Source organism: Acomys russatus, chromosome 27 (assembly GCF_903995435.1).
Source record: "Acomys russatus chromosome 27, mAcoRus1.1, whole genome shotgun sequence".
In the NCBI taxonomy this organism is placed as follows: Eukaryota; Metazoa; Chordata; class Mammalia; order Rodentia; family Muridae; genus Acomys; species Acomys russatus.
Window position 1 is genome coordinate 57,230,573 of NC_067163.1, and position 17,401 is coordinate 57,247,973.

Here is a 17,401-nt window from a genome sequence, read left to right on the forward strand (position 1 = left end):
CACACTAAATTTAAAACTACAGCGAGGGTGGCAGGTAGACATGTGCAGGCCAGGCTGCCTCTGAACCGAACAGGGTTTTCTTGTCCCAGAACAGCAGCACATCACGCCCAGCCAGCAAGCACAGCAGCGGGCAGCCCAGGCCTGCTAGGAGGGGCGGAGCCCACTGTTGGACACCTGCCTTGAGTACAGGAAGCCCGTATCTCTGTCCCCAACACCCTGTGAGCCAGGCATGGCTGAGTATGCTTGTCATCACAACCCTTGGTAGGTAAAGGCGGGGGCATCTGAGATTCGAGGTCATCCTTGGTACAGTTGGGGGACAGCCTACGCTACATGAGAGCTTGCCTACAGCAACAGGACCCCAGGAAAGCGGTCTACTCTAGCTCTACGCAGGCCCTCTGCCACGTGAGAGAAGACCAGCGAACCATGGTGTTGGAGTGACAGTGCCGTCCCGGGGCGCACTTTTCCATCAGTGTCGTGAAGCAGGGCCTGAGGGCATGGATAGTTCACGTGTTGGCTTATAAAAAGCAGGGCGCATTCCCCCGCTGGAGCCCTGTGATCCTGGGAACTGGTGTGAATTTGTCCCAGAAAGCCGCCTCATTTCAGCTGCCAGCGCCACACAGCTGACACACTCCGGATAATCTGTGTCTCTTGGCCACTTTGATTGATGCCTGACACTGAGGACCATCCCGCTGTGGACCGCACTGTCCCTGTGTGCGTGGCTAGGACTGAGAGGCTAGAGCTCGCCAGCCAGCAGATTGCTCAGGGCTCCGGCCTGGCTTTGGCCTGGCTCTTCAGACAGGAGCTGAGACCAGCAACCCTCTCTCCCAGAACCTACATGTCTGTCTCCTTGAACAGAGGCTGTGATGGACCATCCGCCCCCCAGGTGATTTATGGGATGGGGGACATAGGATTCCCAACACATCCTCACGCCCATTCTCTTAAGTGTCCAGTGCTCTGCACAGCGCATGCCTGCAAGCCCCACTGCCCCCCCCCCCAAAATCTTGACTCGTGAGCTCAAGGATGTGAGGCAACAAAACCACAGACTTTGGTGAAAACCAACCAGGAGTATTTAATACAAACGTGAGCAAGTTTCCAAGACCTGAGCGGGCAAGCAGTCATCCCCCAGGAGGTGGCACCTGCTGGCCAGTCGACATTCAATTTGGTTTTCAAGGTGTGGCGACCTCCTGGCCCTGCTGGCAAACACTGCTCAGGCCAAGAGGAGCAGCCCAACACAGCTGGGCCCCACCGAAGGCCCCGAACACATGAGCAAGCAGGGGACCCCTGGGATAGGGGCAGGGAGAAGCTGTGGAAGCCAGGGGTAGGCAAGAGAGCCCCAGGTCCCATTTGCACCCCCTCCAGGGGGGCTTGTAAGGCCATGAGTACCCTGAAACCCAGCAGTTGACCACATGGACGGACAGCAAGCCTCTCTTCTGGACAGAGTGGATGCTGTCCTTTCACAGACCCAACTGGGAGTCCTTGAGGTCTGACACACTACAGGTGCTCAATAAATGCTCGTCACATGAAGAAACCAGTTTTGTTCTCTGTCCCTCTACTCAGCACGAGGCAGAGAGGGTGCATAATGCTGATTCCACTGTGAGCACACTGTGTGCACTAAAGGGATGAGCATCATTGGGACTGCTACCCCCAGCACCTAGCGAATGACATAAAGTAGGCACTCAAGTCGTCAGTGTTTCCCAAGACCTGGGACATAGCAGGTGCTTGGCATGGTGAATTTTTTCTTATTTCACTATTCCCAGAGCTAATAATGGTGCCCAACATACAGTATGCACTCAATAAAGACTCAAATGGATTTAAAAATGAGCATGTATCCCTAATCAATAAACACCTGATGATCAAATCAGTCATTGATAAGGGGAAGTCATTAGGCTTCTTTCATTGCTGTAACAAGAAATCTCCCTTCAAACCACAGACTGGACTTGTTCCTGGCTATCTCCCGGTGCCCAGCCCTGTTCCTGGCATACAGTAAGCACTCCATAAATGCCGCCTCTATGCAAGTGGCTGCTGAACAAGAAAACACGGAAACCACCTGCTTGTAGAGCCCTCCGAGGTCTACCTAGGTGACCCTATAGTCCTAGGCAAGCACATGAAGTTCAGACCCCCTGGCAGTGGCTTTTGACTTTTTGCCAGCTGCCTCAGAGCTCATCACGGGCAGCACTGTCCAGAGGGGACTGGAGCACATCGGAGTTCTTGGCCTCGCGGCTCAGTGCCTGCTGCTCCCGCATCTTCTGGGACTTGGCTCGGTCCCAGTCAGTCTTAACCTGCTCGTTATTCCACACGACAGAGGTCTCTGTGTCACTCACATAGCCATCGTCCCCTGTGTAGTGTGTCGGGTAGATAAGGAGAGGCTCTACGGAGAAGGCACGGAGGTTGCGGGGAGAGAAGTGACTCTTGTATTCTGACCTATGGGAGACAGGGCAGATGGAGACCAAAGGTTCAGAAAGAGACTCTTTTTTGAGTCCACTATGATTCACCCCACCACCCCCTCGCTCCAGAGCCCAACAGTCTCTTGAGTCTTGCAGGACTCAAAGACCCCCAGTTTGCCACCCAACCTCCTTAAACAACCCTTAACAGCCCCCTTACACTGGGTGTTTGTCGAACATGACAGGCAGGAACTCATCGACAGGTAGCATTTTGGCCAACGGCTTGGCACTAAGCAACTTGCGAGCGCCTTGCAGGGAGATCACATAGGCTAGCGTCCAGTAGGAGTAATCAGCCTCCACCAAGTTCCTCACTCGGGGTACAGCCTTTTCGGGGTGCTCTACCTGCATGCGCTTCCGGCCCACATAGCTAGGGGTACAGAATCAGACACTTGTTAGACAATGCTACAGGGGTGCGGTACAGGGCTGGGCACAGGGAAATTGGGCAGGAACCGAGTCAACCCAACAGACAGCAAAGTTCTGAACTCTGGGCTCCAGAGTTACTCTGCCCCTAAGCCCCAGGCTATGCCTCTGAGCCTTGGTCCTGCCCAGGCCGGTACACAAGGCTGGCTTCCCGTCCCCATCACCTCCACCGACCCCCACTCACATGAGGTCCCAGTCCAGCCCCTCATTCTCCACATCCCGCATGAGGTTCATCAAACGTCTCTTGAAGAAGATCTCGAAACGCAGATCATCCTCAAACACGAGTGATTTCTGTAGTCCCCGGTCCACCACCTGAGGGAAAGCGCCTTGACAGGTCACAGAGACCCAACCCCAGGGCTGCGTCCCAACCTTCTACACCCAGCTGTTTCCTACCATGTCTCTATTCTCCCATCTGCCTGGGCTCTTTCTGCCCAGGTGCTATGCCTGTGTTCTGTCTGTTAGACTAAGAAGCCTTCCTCTCGGCAACAACAGGCCGGCTTCTTTCACCCTTCCTCTTTGGCTCAATGCCTCCAGTCTAGGAGGCTTTGCTGTCATCCAGTGGAGCTAACAGACTGCCTGTGAAGAACTTCAGGAAAGAAGGGTGTCCTACGTGACCACTTCCGATACCTCGCCATCTGGAGCCAACAGCCCACCCATCCAGCCTCCAATTTGCAGGTCCCAAGTCTGGTTCTTGTGTGACACCATGGCACATCACCAGCTGTTGTCCAGTGATATTAATGCCAGAGGTCATCACTTCAATAAAAACAGTAAGCAGAGTCAGGTTGTGGGGCAAGGAGGTTTCACTTGGAGATCACAGCCCCGGATTTCACCTGTGGTCCCCCTGAATCCCCAGGCCCATTTTCTGCATCTACACAATGCAAGGGCAGTGGCCACCCATTCAGAGGTATCGGGGCCAACATGGAGACAGTCATGTGACAAAAATGTAGCCACAGATTCCATGGCAGGTGGCAGCACGGGGACCACGGTCCCTCCCTGGACCCTGGACCTGACCAAGGCCTCCTCCACGCCAGACACCCACCTCCTTCCAGATATTATAGTGGCTGAGAAAGCAGCCCAGCTCTCCCTTGGTGAGGGGTCGCCCATGGTAGGGGTCCCGGTAGCCAGGCAGCATCTGGATGCCCAAGGCCTCCACCTGGCTGGTGTTCATGGCTCTGTGGGGGTATAGGAGAGAGGATGGTAGCAAAAAGACAAAGAGGACAAGGGAGGGGAGGAGGGAGAGGAGGAAGGGGAGGAGGATGGGGAGGAGGGAGAAGAGGATGGGGAGGAGGAAGAGGAGGATGGGGAGGAGGGAGAAGAGGATGGGGAGGAGGGAGAGGAGGATGGGGAGGGGGAGGAGATACGGAGGGGTGAGGTAAGAGGTTCAGCAGAAGCAGCTCTGCTGTCCTGTGACTGACCCCCACTGCTGTGTCCCCCGCCCCCCCGCTCTGTATGAGAGCCATACATCTTACCCCAGGATGAGAAGCCTTCCTTCTTTCCTGGCTATGGACTCATCACTCTACCACGTCTGCACTGAGGATCTGCCACAGTTGGCTCCATCCCCTCTATGCCACCAGATGTCCATACGTACAAGCACACGGATGCACATGCACACACACACGCACACGCACTCGCCACATACTTGCCATCCACAGCCTCCACCAGCCGGCAGGCGATCTCCTGCTCCTGCAGCGCGCGCAGCATGCGTTCTCGCCGGTCCAGCCTCCGCTTCAGGTTGATCATGAAGACCTGCGGCCAGAGTCTCGGTGAGGTGGGGTCCGGCCGCTGCCCCGACCCCACCAGGGAGGCCCCCCGCTCACCTCGTCAAAGCCCATCTTGTCTGCAGTCTTGCTGGGTGCTGAGATGAATCGTGACAGCTGCACTGGCGGATGCTTCACTGAGGGCAAGAAGCAGCGGTTGTAGGGGTCACAGGACCCACCCATCTAAATCCCCAGTATGACTCCACTGTGCTCCTGTCTCAGCTGTGACACCCTGGGGGCAGTCGCCAGCGTCCAGACCCCTCGGACTGGTCAGGCTCCTTTTCTGGCCGCGACAGTGTCAAGCTTTGGCCATCAAGGCACCTTCTTGCTTTCCTAACTGCATCTACCATGTTGGCAGGGCTGTGGGGTCTGTCTACTCCCAGTGCCCAGCACAGAGCCTGGTATACAGCAGATGCTCAGTGGCTGCAGAGGCGTTATCTCAGCCGTGCACGTGGGGTGTTGTGAGTGAGCCAGCCACTCTCAGGCCTTCACAGACGCGCAGTGACCCTCCAGCTGTGTCCCCCTAAAGCTGCATGAGTAACCAGCCCTCAGAAACACTGGGTAACTTCACTTTAAAACAGGATCAGTCTTTTTTGGCTGGGGTCTCAAGCTGTAGCCCAGGTTAGCCTGCAACCAGCCATCCCTCAGCCTCGAGAGTGCCAAGTTCACAGGCGTGCACCATAGACAACACCGGCACACTGTGCTGACCCTGTGGCCACTGCAGAACTCTGCAGTTCCAGGGACTATGGTCTCTCCCAGTCACACCCCAAGCAGAGGGATGGTCGCCCAGCAGCACCATTTAGTTCGTGGGATGCATCAGGACAGCCGAGGTGATGGCACTCACCCATGACCTCCAACTGCACGTGCATAAAGCTCTCCGCCTCGTCCTGCAGGCTGCTGTGTGCACGCAGCGGCACGGGCAGGAAGCCATACACCTCCTTATTGCACACGAACATCTGCACCTCTGGGGACGAGAACAAGACGCAAGGTCACATGAGCTTGGGCGGCGTGATTCCTTGTCTCAAGCAGAAGCTTCTGTTCTTCACTTCAGATTCTGACCATTCATTCCTCAAAAATGTAAAAGCTGACTTTGGTTTGTAGGCGGTCAAAAGCAGAGCAAGGTCGGTTTCTCTGTCAGGGCGGCAAATTCTGGTTTTGGGCAACTTACGATAAGCCTGTTCTTTTCTTTCTCTCTTTTTCTTTTCTTTCTTTCCCTCTCCTCCTTCCTTCATGTGTGTGTGTGTATGTTTCAAGACAGGGTTTCTCTGTGTAGCCTTGGCTGTCCTGGACTCACTTTGTAGACCAGGCTGGCCTCGAACTCACAGCGATCCACCTGCCTCTGCCTCCCGAGTGTACACCTTTTCTTGAAAACACACACCCTGCGGTTTCCTGCCTCCCTCTTCTTTGAGTTTCCCTTTCTCTGGCTTTAGTTCCTTTTAGTAAATGGAAATCATTCAATGCAAAATCCCACAGCCATTGGGACGACTCAGCTGGCCAGGGCCCTGCAACCAAGCCCAAAGACCAGAGTTCAATGCCCAGGACTACAGTGGAAGGAGCGAACTGATTCCTGAAAGCTGACACCTCCATGCGTGCCATGGTGTGAGCTCATAAAAAATAAGTAACTACGGTGCAGACTGAGGAGGAAGACACCTGATTCTGACTGCTGGTCTCCACCCACTCACAGGTAAGCGAGCCCTATCCACGTTTGGTGTAGGATCTCCCTGCGTGTGTCACAAACTTACCATCCCCCTGATGACCAGGTCTTAAGGAGCTGGGGGGTGAGGTCACAGCTGACCCTCCCCAGCACAGCACAGCCCAAAGCCCGCCTGGGCCCTGCACTTCTGCCCTTTGGACTGTGCTCGGCATGGAGCCCGGCCTCGCTCACCTGCCTGCTTGCAGGAGAAAGCGAAAACGATGATGTCGTCAAAAGACCAGGTGTAGTCGGGGTGCGGCGGGTAGAAGGCCAGGTTCCTGGACGCGGCCTTCCGCAGGTCGATGAGGAAGGTGGAATGCACCATGGGAACCGCAAAGCAGCCCCGCCGGTCGCGTTTTCGGATGGGGATGTAGGCAGGGGTGCGCTTGTAGTAGCCCTGCAGGAGAGCGGAGGGGCGTGGTCAGGGAGGGGTCCCGGAGCCCACGGTGAGAAGCCTAAGAGCTTCAGAGGCGAGAAGGGGATGCATGCTGTGATGCCCACGGAGCAATGCGGTCTCCAGTGCTGCCTCTGTGTCCACCCAGTCAGAGCAGGCGTGGCATGTGGGCGGGTCCGTCTTCTGCCACTGCCGCTTCCTAGCTGTAGCTATGTGCATTTGGGCCAGTTTCTCTCTCTCTCTCTCTCTCTCTCTCTCTCTCTCTCTCTCTCTCTCTCTCTCTCTCTCTCAGAATGAAGGGGTTGGGGGACCCTGCAGGCCCTGCCCCTCTGCTCGTCTGCGGAGCACCCCGATGGTGCCTGTCCCGGTCTACACCCTACCTGGGTGGTCATCCCACACCAAAAGTTGGAGTAAGCTGCGCGGGAGTCTAGCATCGGCGCCACCACCGTCTTGTTCTCAGCAATGAGCAGGCTCAGGGTGTCGGGGTTGGTGATCAGGTTGTCGCTGTCCACGAACTGTGAAAGGTTTGCTTGCTGTCAGCCTGGCCAGGCCATGTGGGGGCGCGCCATGGGGACCTGAGTTCTCGCAATGCTCTGTGGGGCTGGCGGGACGGCTCAGGGGTTAAGGGCACTGGCTACTCTTGCAGAGGCCCAGGGTTCAGTTCCCAGCACCCACAGCAGCTCTAATCCCAGTTCTAGGGGATCCAACGCCCTCTTCTGGCCCCTATGGTCACCGGGCAGGTACATGGTACACAGACATGCATGCAAATTCATTTATACACATAAAAGAAGAATAAAAAGACCTGAGTTGTGAGGCCAGGGCTCAGTAGAGTAAAGCTGTTGTCACACATACAGAGGTGCCTGAGTGGCAGGCACACCCAGCACCCGTAGAGAATGCGGTGTCCCGCATGCAGGGACCCCAGCACCCGTGGAGAATTTGGTGTCCCGGATGCAGGGACCCCAGCACCACGGACATGGTGGCAGGAGCTGGGCCAGTGGGCACCAGCTTCACTGAGTCCCTGACTCAGGGACCAACACACAAATAAGTACAGTGTTTTTTCTATTATTTAAAGACAAAACCTTGGCCATTAAGGCTGGGGGCGTGGCTGGCAGCTGGGCTGGGGGCGTGGCTGGCAGCTGGGCTGGGGGCGTGGCTGGCAGCTGGGCTGGGGGCGTGGCTGGCAGCCAGGCCTGGGCCTCACCCCAGCCTACTGCAAGTGACAGCAGTCACGCCTGTTATTACACATAAGCAAACATCCCCAGCCCCGCCCCCACACTATGTATGCAGCCCGTACAGATGACAGACCTGGCCACAGAGCCACATGAATCTATTGCCTCTGTGCAACTTCTAGAACATTGGGATCGACGGCCACCTGCCACCCAGGGCCAGGCTCCATAGTCCAGTGATGACCCCAGCTGGGGAGGCTACTGCCTCTAGGAAGCTTTGGGGTCCCCTGTCCAGCCCTGGCAAACACTGTAATCTTGTGTGTTACCCCCTAAAGTTAGAAAGATACAATTTAACTTGCCATCCCAGGAGTCAAAAGATGAACTAGACAAACGCCTGCTGAGCGGATGGAGGCCACAGTTCAGAATGTTATTACTTAACCACTAAAAAGACACACAATAAATGGACAGCGCTGACAGATACAGCGTGTGGTTCTAGGGCAGAAAGAGTCCTGAACAGGCCCAGTACTCGGAAGGCAGAGGCTGGAGGATTGCTGTGAGTTCCAGGCCAGCCTGGTCTACAAGGGGAATCCAGGACAGCAAAGGTTACTCAGAGAAACCCTGTATCGAAACACCAAAACCAAAACAAAACAAAAGTCCTGAACAAGGGAACGCAGTCACTGGGGAAGTGTATCTGGAGCTGTCGGGGCTGAGGGTGGCAGAGTGCATCCCAGAGGTGGGACATTCTAAAGAGGTGACAGTTGGACAGTGTGATGGTTAAATCCCACAGAACCGCACAGATTAAAAGGTTGATTTGGTGTTAGGTAAACTGCAGCTCAAGAAAACCAAACAGAGCCAGGCGTGGTGGCGCACGCCTATAATCCCAGCACTGAGGAGGCAGAGGCAGGTAGATCTCTGGGAATTTGAGGCCAGCCTGGTCTACAGAGAGAGTCCAGGACAACCAGAGTGACACAGAAACACTGTCTCAAAAAAACCAAACAAGAACAACAAAAAACAAAACAAAACAAAAAACCCAAACAGCTACAAAGTAACCTGAAGGAGCTCTTTCCCTCTAAGCAACTTTTCCCCCTTCTTCTCCCCCACCCCCACCCCCAGACAAGGTTTCTCTGTGTAACAGAGTCCCTGCCTGTCCTGGACTCTCATTATAGACCAGGCTGGCCTTGAACTCACAGAGATCCACTTGCCTCTGCCCCCCAAGTGCTGGGATTAAAGGTGTGCGCCACCACCGCCACCTGGCACTTTTGTCCCCACCCGCCAACCCCGTTCCCTGCACATAACATCCATAGCTTCTGTAGCAAGAAGGCAGAGGCAGGCGGATCGCTGTGAGTTCGAGGCCAGCCTGGTCTACAAAGTGAGTCCAGGACAGCCAGGGCTACACAGAGAGACCCTGTCTAGGAAGTGATTTCGTAGTGCAGTGCCACGCTCCTCAAAGCAGCACAAGAAGCTGCTTTGCGTTGCCATCATGGCGACCTCCAGCCAGGCTGCTGAGGGGGAACTGGGGAAAAGTTAGGGGGGGGGGACTGAGGGGAACTCAGGGGAAACTGGGGGGAACTGAGGGGGAATGGGGGGCCTGTGAAACCACAAAAGCTAACAGGAGGGACTGGGACATGGTATCTGTTCTGGAAGGCTCCAAAATGTTCCGGGGCTTCTAGAATCCCCCGAAACATTCCAGATCCATACCAGTCTCTTCTCCTACCCTGAGCATCTACTTTCTCCTCTCTGAAATGGGCTAAGGAGCTGGATCACCTTCCTCCTTCTGACGTCTCCCCCATCCCAGGAATCCCACCCCAGCCATCCCAGCTCTATCCATCCCAGCCATCCCAGCCGCATCCATCCCAGCTCTATCATCCACCAAGCCTAACAGCCTGAGTTCACCCCTGAACTCACAGGGTGAAGGAGAGGACAGACACCCTTGAGTTGTCCTCAATCTCCACAAGGTTGTGACTGTTACCACCCACAAATAAATAAATAAATAAATAATAAATAGTGTAACCAAGAAAGCAAAACAGCAACAAAACTCTGCTGCCCATACAGGGGGAGGGAAGAACATCAGAAAATCACCAAGCACCACACAGGCCTGCCATGCTCACAGACCCCCCATGGCCCCCTGTGCCTGCATAGCTGGGCATTATGTGCCCGCTATATCCCTTGACTGAGTTCCCTGCAGGCGCGACGATGGCGCTGTCCTGGGTCAGACAGTGACACCCAGGCTCTGATCTCCCTCACTGGGCTAGAGTGCCCTGCCTTGCCCAGCATACACATTCCCCGATGGGGTTCATGTCAGCACCCAGGTAAGTGAGAGGCCACATGCCAGTCATCTCAGGACCCAGGAGGCTGAGGCAAGGGGACGACAGAAAGTGGCCCAGCACGGATTTACAGCAAGCCTTCAGTCAATCAGCAAAGAGAACTGAGGAGACCCTGTAATCCACCTGCAGACACAGCAATCACCATGCACCCCGATGCAAGCCACTCAGTGGCAGCCACATTCCTGACCCCACTGACAGAGCAGAGCGGCCCCAGGCTGGTCAGGACAGGGCACAGACACCCATGGACACTCAGCCTGATGCATGTGTGCTTGCTCCCAGCACCCCCATGGCTGCTCAGACATCTGTGACTCCAGTTCCAGATGCTCCGATGCCCTCTGACCTCTGTGAGCACGGGGCATGTATATGCTGCATAATACGCAGGCAGGCAAGACACCCATAAAATAAAATTAATAATCTAGCTGGCTGTGGTGGCTCACATCTTTAACCCCACAACTCAGAGGACAGGAAAATCTCTGAGTCTGAGCCAGCCTGGTCTATGTGGGGATTAAAGGCATGCACCACCACCCTTCAGCTCATAATTTTGTTTGTTTGTTTGGTTGGTTGGCCACAAAGGGTTTCTCTGTGTGGCCCTGGCTGACCTCTAACTCACAGAGAACCACCTGCCTCTGCCTCCGGAGCGCTGGGATTAAAGGCGTGCGCCACCCCTGCCCGGCTCAGCTCATCATTTTTTGACAAAAAGATTTTTGCAACTAAGGCATGTACGTGGGTGTGTGGGGTCATGAGAGTGCAGTCCCCCATAGACCAGAAAGGTCATCGGGTCCCCAGGACCTGGGGTGACAGGCGGCTGTGGGCTGATCCTGGGTCCTCTGCAAGAACAATCTTCTTACCCATAAGCCAGCCTGTGGCCCCATCACACTGTCAGGACGGTATCGCTCTGTCACCCAGGCGGACAGTATCGCTCTGTCGTCACCCAGGCGGACAGTATCGCTCTGTCACCCAGGCGGACAGTATCGCTCTGTCACCCAGGCTGGCCTGTGATTCTTCACCCTCCTGCCTCAGGGTGCCAGAGCATGGTTACCTCAGCACTCCCCGCACTCCAGCCTCAGCTGCGTCCTCCTTAGCGGCCACTGCAGGCCAGGGAACAGGGAACAGGAAGTGGAGGTCAGGGCCTCGCTGGTTCCCCCTCACTTACAGGCCCCCAGCTTGCTCACAACTGAGCCACAAAAGTTCAGTCCCCAGGGCCTGCTGCCTCGAACGCCCCCACACAAGAGTAAATAATGCTATTTAAAAACAGGTGTTAAAAGTGGGGCGTGGTGGCGCACGCCTTTAATCCCAGCACTCGGGAGGTGAAGGCAAGTGGATCACTGGGAGTTTGAGGCCAGCCCAGTTTACAAACTGAGTCCAGGACAGCCAAGCCACACAGAGAAACCCTGTCTTAAAAAACGAAAACAAAACCAAAACAAACAAACAAACAAACAAAAAAAAAAACGAGTGTTAAAAACACACACTCTCAGGCGCACGCTTTTAATCCCAGCACTCAGGAGGCAGAGGTAGGTGGATGCTGTGAGTTCGAGGCCAGCCTGGTCTACAGAGGGAGTCCAAGATAGCCAAAGATAACACAGAGAGACCTTGTCTCGAAAAACCAAAACACACACACACACACACTCTAGTGTTCAATCCTAAGGGGATACAAAGGCCCACTTGTTCCATATTTGGGGGCCTGGGATGGAACCCAGAGCCTCAAGTATGCTCAGCAAGTACTCTACACAGTCCCCTCCTCTTCCCTCCTTTTTTTGGGGGGAGGGGGTAGGGGGTTCAAGAGAGGGGTTTCTCTGTGTAACCTGGACTGTCCTAGAACTCATTCCGAGGACCAGGCTGGCCTCCACCTGCCTCCGCCTCCCTAGTGCTAGGACTAAAGGTGTGCGCCATCAGCTGGCTTCCTCTTCCCTTTCTGATCCTCAGTTTACCCTTCTGAAAAATGGCCCCTATATCCACTCCCCCCCTTCTACCCTCCCTCTGGATAACCAGACTCTCCCACTTAGAGACTCACCAGGATGTAGTCAGCCCACATGTCCCGAGCCGACTTCAGGGCTGCTTGGCGCAACTTCATGACGTGCTCGTAGCGGGAGTCAGACCAGTGTTTGGGGCCCTCTTCATCTGGGTAGGAGCTGCAGAGGACTAGCTGTGATGTAGGGATCGTGGGGCGCTACAGGGGCCCAGAGAGCACCCGGCACATCTGCAGGGGGGGTTGTGCAAAGAGGAGGACGCAGGCGAGCGGGTCTGAAGGCCTCCAAGTAGCGCATCGGGCAGAAGAGTGCAGCGTCCAGGGCCCTGGACATGAGCACAGCGTGCGCAAGGGTCCAGAGACACAAAAGCTGCCGGCAAGCTCAGGACCAAGGAAAGGTCCCCATGGCTAAGAGACCCAGGGCTACCCAGGTGCTTCTGAGCTCACACATCCCAGATGCAGCCCTACAGGCTCCGAGTCTCATCCCGGAGTGCAGGGTGGCAGGCACTTGTGATTCCAGCACTCGGGAGGCTGAGGCAGGAGGATGGTGAGTGCAAGGCCAGCCTGGACTACTACACAGCGAGAGAGGCTCGTGGTGAAGTTAAAACAGCAGAGACCCCAGCCAGGAACGCGGCAGCAAACAGATAACGAAATTCCGCCGCAGAGGTGTGTCCAAGGCACAATGGAGCGGAGGACAGTGAGGGCACAGGTCTCCTGGGGGGGATGGGGATCTGATGGGGAGGCTGAGGGTGGGGGTTGGGCCTGCTAGCTCCTAGCTTGCCAAGCTTGGGTCCTCCAACCGGGCCTCAGGCTCACCTGGGATCCTCTGCGGGTCGCCACTCCACGGAGTGATAGAAACCTTTCACGGCCACCAGCCACTCTCGAAGTATGGCTGAAGTGTTGTCAGTGTTGTGATCCGTGGCCACCCTGTGAGCACAGATGGGGACAGGAGGATGGCACCAGGGGCTCCTCCCCATGCTGCCCCAGTCCCCACCAGCCACAATGCTATGCTCTTGCCCATCCAGGGAGGAGGACAAGGGCCAGCTCACAGGTACACAGCTGAATGAAACCTGCTACTTTGGAAAGCACACACACACACAAAAAAAACTATGCAAAAGAAAACTGGTCAGGAAGTCGGAAGTTCCCAAGCCAGGAGCCTCGTCATAGCTGCCTTGTCCCCTTGTGGAAAGGGTCCATTTCTCCCCATAGCCTTGAGGTCACAGAGGTCTGACAGGGGCTGGGAACCTGTTAAGTTCACTGACTTTGTTAGCATGGGACGCCGGCCCAAGCCTGGGAAAACTAATTTAGAAGCTGCACAGTGCGCTACAGCGGTCAGGAAGCACCGACCCGGCCCCTTCTGAGGGAATCTGGGGTCCCGGGGACGCAGCTCGCTGTGAGGGGCTGGCAGCAACCCAGAACAGATTCCTGTGTCCCTGGAGGGAGGGAGAGGGCAGCAACCCGGGGTCCCAAGAGGCAGTGGGGACGATGCCGGGGACCTCGGGTACACAGCTGAGTCCACCACCCTCGCCCCACCCCGTGCAAACCCCAAGTCCCCTCGGGAGCATAACCGAGTCCCCGCAGTGCACGGACAGCCGAGTCCCCGGGTGCCCCGCCTAGCCTCGGAGCTCGCCGCTCACCACAGCGCCGTGCGCTCCCGCGGGTGGCGCAGCCGCTCCAGGGCGCCCAGTGTGGCTGGCAGCGCGGGCGCCGCGTTCCGCGCCAGCAGCGCGATGAGCACGCGCGGCGCCTGCAGCGGGGACTCGGGGCTCCAGCGCTCCTCCGGGAAGTAGCCGTCCGCGCCGCGCGGGCCGCCCAGCGGCGGCAGCTGCAGCAGCAGGAGAAGCCACGGCAGCCCGCGCGCCGCGCCGGCCCACGCCGCCATCGCGCCACGCGTCGCCTTTAAGCCGCGTTTCTACCGGAGGACACGGGCCGCGCCTTAAGGGAGGCCGGATGGGGGCTGGCGGGAAGGGGGGGAAATGTCCTCTTGGTCCCGCCCCTGACGCGCTCCTTAAAGGGAAGTGGCGCACGGGCCGGGCCGCGAGTCCTGGGGAAGTGGGCCCGCACGGGCCATGCCTTTAAAAGTCTGCTTTTCCGCCGACCCTGTCGGCCCCTCGCGTGACGTCACCGGCAGGACGGCTCCGGAAGCCCCGCCCCTAGCCCCGGGAGGCGGGGCCGCCCTGTAGCCCCGCCCTAGGCGTGTTAGCTGTTTGGTGAACGCTCCCTACCCAGGCGGCTAGTTAGGACCCGGTCAGTCTCGGTTGTTCTCCGTGTGCTTGTTGCTTCTGACTTACATTCCAGGAGCCAGCGAAATGGCTCAGGGTGTGAAAGCGCTTGCTGCCTTTGCAGGTCGCCCTGAGTTGGATGCTCAGGTCCCCACCTGGTGTGTTGTGCATTGTGTATTCAGATGCAGGATTCTGTGCCCCAAGATCTGGTTGCAGTCAGGACGTGGGCTTTGTCAATTCTAGGCACAATCTCTTATGTCAGTGTTGTGTAAAAATTACACAGGCCCCGATATCATATTCAGGCCTGCCATCTGAGGTCAACAGCAGAGAAACTCGTCCACAGAGCTATTAAAAGCCCAGATACCGGCGACTGGGGCGATGGATCAGCACTTAAGAGCATTTTCTGCTCCTTCAGAGGACCTGGGTTCAATTCCCAGATGCCACATGGCAGCTCACAACTGTCCCTAACTGAAGTTCCAGTGGATCTGACTCCCTCACACAGACATTCATGTAGGCCAAACACTAAATATATTTAAAAATAAATAAATAAAAATTATTTGTTTTTGTTTTTCGAGGCAGGGTTTCTCTGCGTTACAGCCCTGGCTGTTCTGGACTCACTCTGTAGACCAGTCTGGCCTCGAATTCACAGAGATCCACCTGCCTCTGCCTCCCGAGTGCTGGGATTAAAGACGTGTGCCATCACACCCAGCTAAATAAAAAGTTTTATTATTATTTATTTAAAGAGCCCAGATACCAAAGTCAGAGCAGCTTCAGAAAATAAAACAGAAGACCCAGGAGAGACCAGAACACAAGCACATTGGCAAACCGCTATAGATGATCAGAGGCCAAAGGAAAAATATTTACAAATAATGTTAAAATTTGAAGGAATTATAGACACTGAAGCACATGTAACAATAATCTCACCACAATTTTGGCTCCCAGATTGGCCTCTTCAGGAGGTAGATACTCAATTTCAACGGGTTGGAATTTTATCCCAGGTAAAAGCAGAGTATAAAATGGCTTAAATTTATAGGGCCAGAAGGCCAAATAGGAAAACTAAGGCCATACATAGCTGATGTAGCCATGAATTTATGGGGAAGAGACCTATTACAACAACGAAAGCACGGATTAGCATCCCTCCATCTTTAGGGACAAGCCGTCAAACAGATGGTGCTCCTGATAAGGAAATATTAAAATTTTATCCAGGAGAGTTGCAGGCTGTCCAGGCTGCCCATAAACAGGGTGCAGCAGAGGCGGACTCTTGAGCATTGTATTGAAGAGCCATTGCTGATAAAATACCACTGGCCTTCCCGCTGCCATGGTTACCTGCCGAACCTGTTTAATAGAGCAATGGTCCTGACAAAGGGAAAACTGCAGCTGCCACCAGAACAGCTAGTCCAAAAGCAGCTGGAAGCTCATGTAAAGAAGAGGTCACAGCCCTCGGAATTTCCCGCTACTTGTCATTAAAAAGAAACCTGGCAAATGGAGGATGTTGACAGATCTGAGATCAATTAATAAAATTATTCAGCCAATGGGGTCTTTATATCCTGGACTCCCATCCTTGTTATGTAAGGCGTGGCCTATTACAGGGATTAATTTAAAAGTGCTTTTTCACCATCGCTTTACAAGAAGACAGAGAAAGGTTTGCTTTTTCACTACGTACTTATAATAATAGTTATAAGAAAAAAAAAAGAAATCACTGCAAATTTTTGCCGCAAGGAATGTTGAATAGCCCTACTTTATGTCAATGTTTTGTACAGCCGCCATTAGAACTAATTCATGAGCAGTTTCCTCAATCCATAACTAACCATCATATGGGTGATATCTTGCTGGCTGATTCAAATGCAGATAGATACCTTAGAAAAATGTTTGAGGAAGTTAAAAAAAAAGTTTTCATTGCTGGCGATTACAAATTGCTCCTGAAAAAAAATACAAAGAGGAAATTCTGTTAATTGTCTAAAAAACTTGGCCACAGACAGAACAAATCAGCAGAGACCAATTAAGAACACTTAATTAGATGGTGCACGCCTTTAATCCCAGCACTCAGGAGACAGAGGCAGGCAGATCACTGTGAGTTCGAGGCCAGCCTGGTCTACTACAGAGTGAGTCCAGGACAGCCAAGGCTACACAGAGAAACCCTATCTTGAAAAACCAAAAAGAAAAAAAAAAAGTTAAAATAAATAGATTTTTAAAAAAACACATAATGAATTTCAAAAATTGAAAAATTGTTGGGAGACATTAATTAGCTAAGGCCCATAAGTGGATTAATTACTTAAGAGCTAAGAAACTTATTTAAAACTGTACAAGGGGATAAGGACTTAAATAGTCCAAGAACATAATCAGCTGAAGCGAAGAGAGAATTGACTCAGGTGGAAAAGAAATTACAAGCTGTGGCCGCCGGGAGTGGTCACACACACTTCTGATCCCGGCGCTCAGGAGGCACAGGTGGGCAGACCTCTGTGAGTCTAGGACAGCCAGGGCTCTGTTACACAGACAAACCCTGTCTTGAAAAAAGAAAAGAAAAAGAAAAAGAAATTTTTAAAAAAGAAAGAAATTACAAGATGCACATGTGGACCATTTAGATTTACAGCTGGATTATATTTTATTTTACCTTTTACTTATTCTCCCCCAAGAATTCTTACGCAGAGAAAAGAATGTATCTTAGAATGGATATTTTTAACACACAGAGTAAAAAATTAAGACATATATATATGTGTGTGTGTGTGTGTGTGTGTGTGTATTTGGTTTCTGAACTGATGCTAAAGGGAAAAACAAAACTTTGTCAATTAGCAGCAACATACCCAGCAGAAATTGTAATATTTTTTACTAATGCTGAAATTGCCTCATTATAAGCAGAATATAAATATTGGCAAAGAGCTTGCAGTAATTTTTTGGGAGAAAATAATGACAATTTCTGGAGCCCCTACATTCTATACTGATGCAAATAAATCCAGGAAGGCAGATTACAAGTCAGGAAAAATAAGTAAAATGTCTCAGAGCCTTTATGATTCAGTTAAA

At 53.9% G+C, this 17,401-nt stretch overlaps 1 protein-coding gene across 1 annotated transcript; it reads right to left on the reverse strand.

The window, feature by feature from the left end:
* Nucleotides 1-1,054: 1,054 nt before the first annotated feature.
* On the reverse strand, nucleotides 1,055-14,043 carry Colgalt1 (collagen beta(1-O)galactosyltransferase 1). Its single transcript, XM_051169829.1, has 12 exons — nucleotides 13,799-14,043; nucleotides 12,978-13,088; nucleotides 12,207-12,324; nucleotides 7,086-7,220; nucleotides 6,504-6,708; nucleotides 5,463-5,582; nucleotides 4,679-4,755; nucleotides 4,501-4,607; nucleotides 3,901-4,033; nucleotides 3,046-3,173; nucleotides 2,602-2,808; nucleotides 1,055-2,421 (listed from the first exon to the last, which is right to left on the reverse strand). The coding sequence occupies exons 1-12, from the start codon at nucleotides 14,041-14,043 to the stop codon at nucleotides 2,154-2,156; spliced, it is 1,854 nt and encodes a 617-aa protein (XP_051025786.1). The 3' UTR covers nucleotides 1,055-2,153.
* Between the last annotated feature and the right edge of the window lie 3,358 nt (nucleotides 14,044-17,401).

Coding starts and splice junctions, on each gene's coding strand:
- Colgalt1 (XM_051169829.1), bottom strand. CDS start 14,043: ATGGCGGCGTGGGCCGGCGCGGCGCGCGGGCTGCCGTGGCTTCTCCTG. Junction 4,756..5,462: donor CGTGCAGTTGGAGGTCATGG/GTGAGTGCCATC, acceptor TCTTGCCCTCAG/TGAAGCATCCGCCAGTGCAG. Junction 3,174..3,900: donor ACTATAATATCTGGAAGGAG/GTGGGTGTCTGG, acceptor GCTTTCCCTCAG/GTGGTGGACCGGGGACTACA.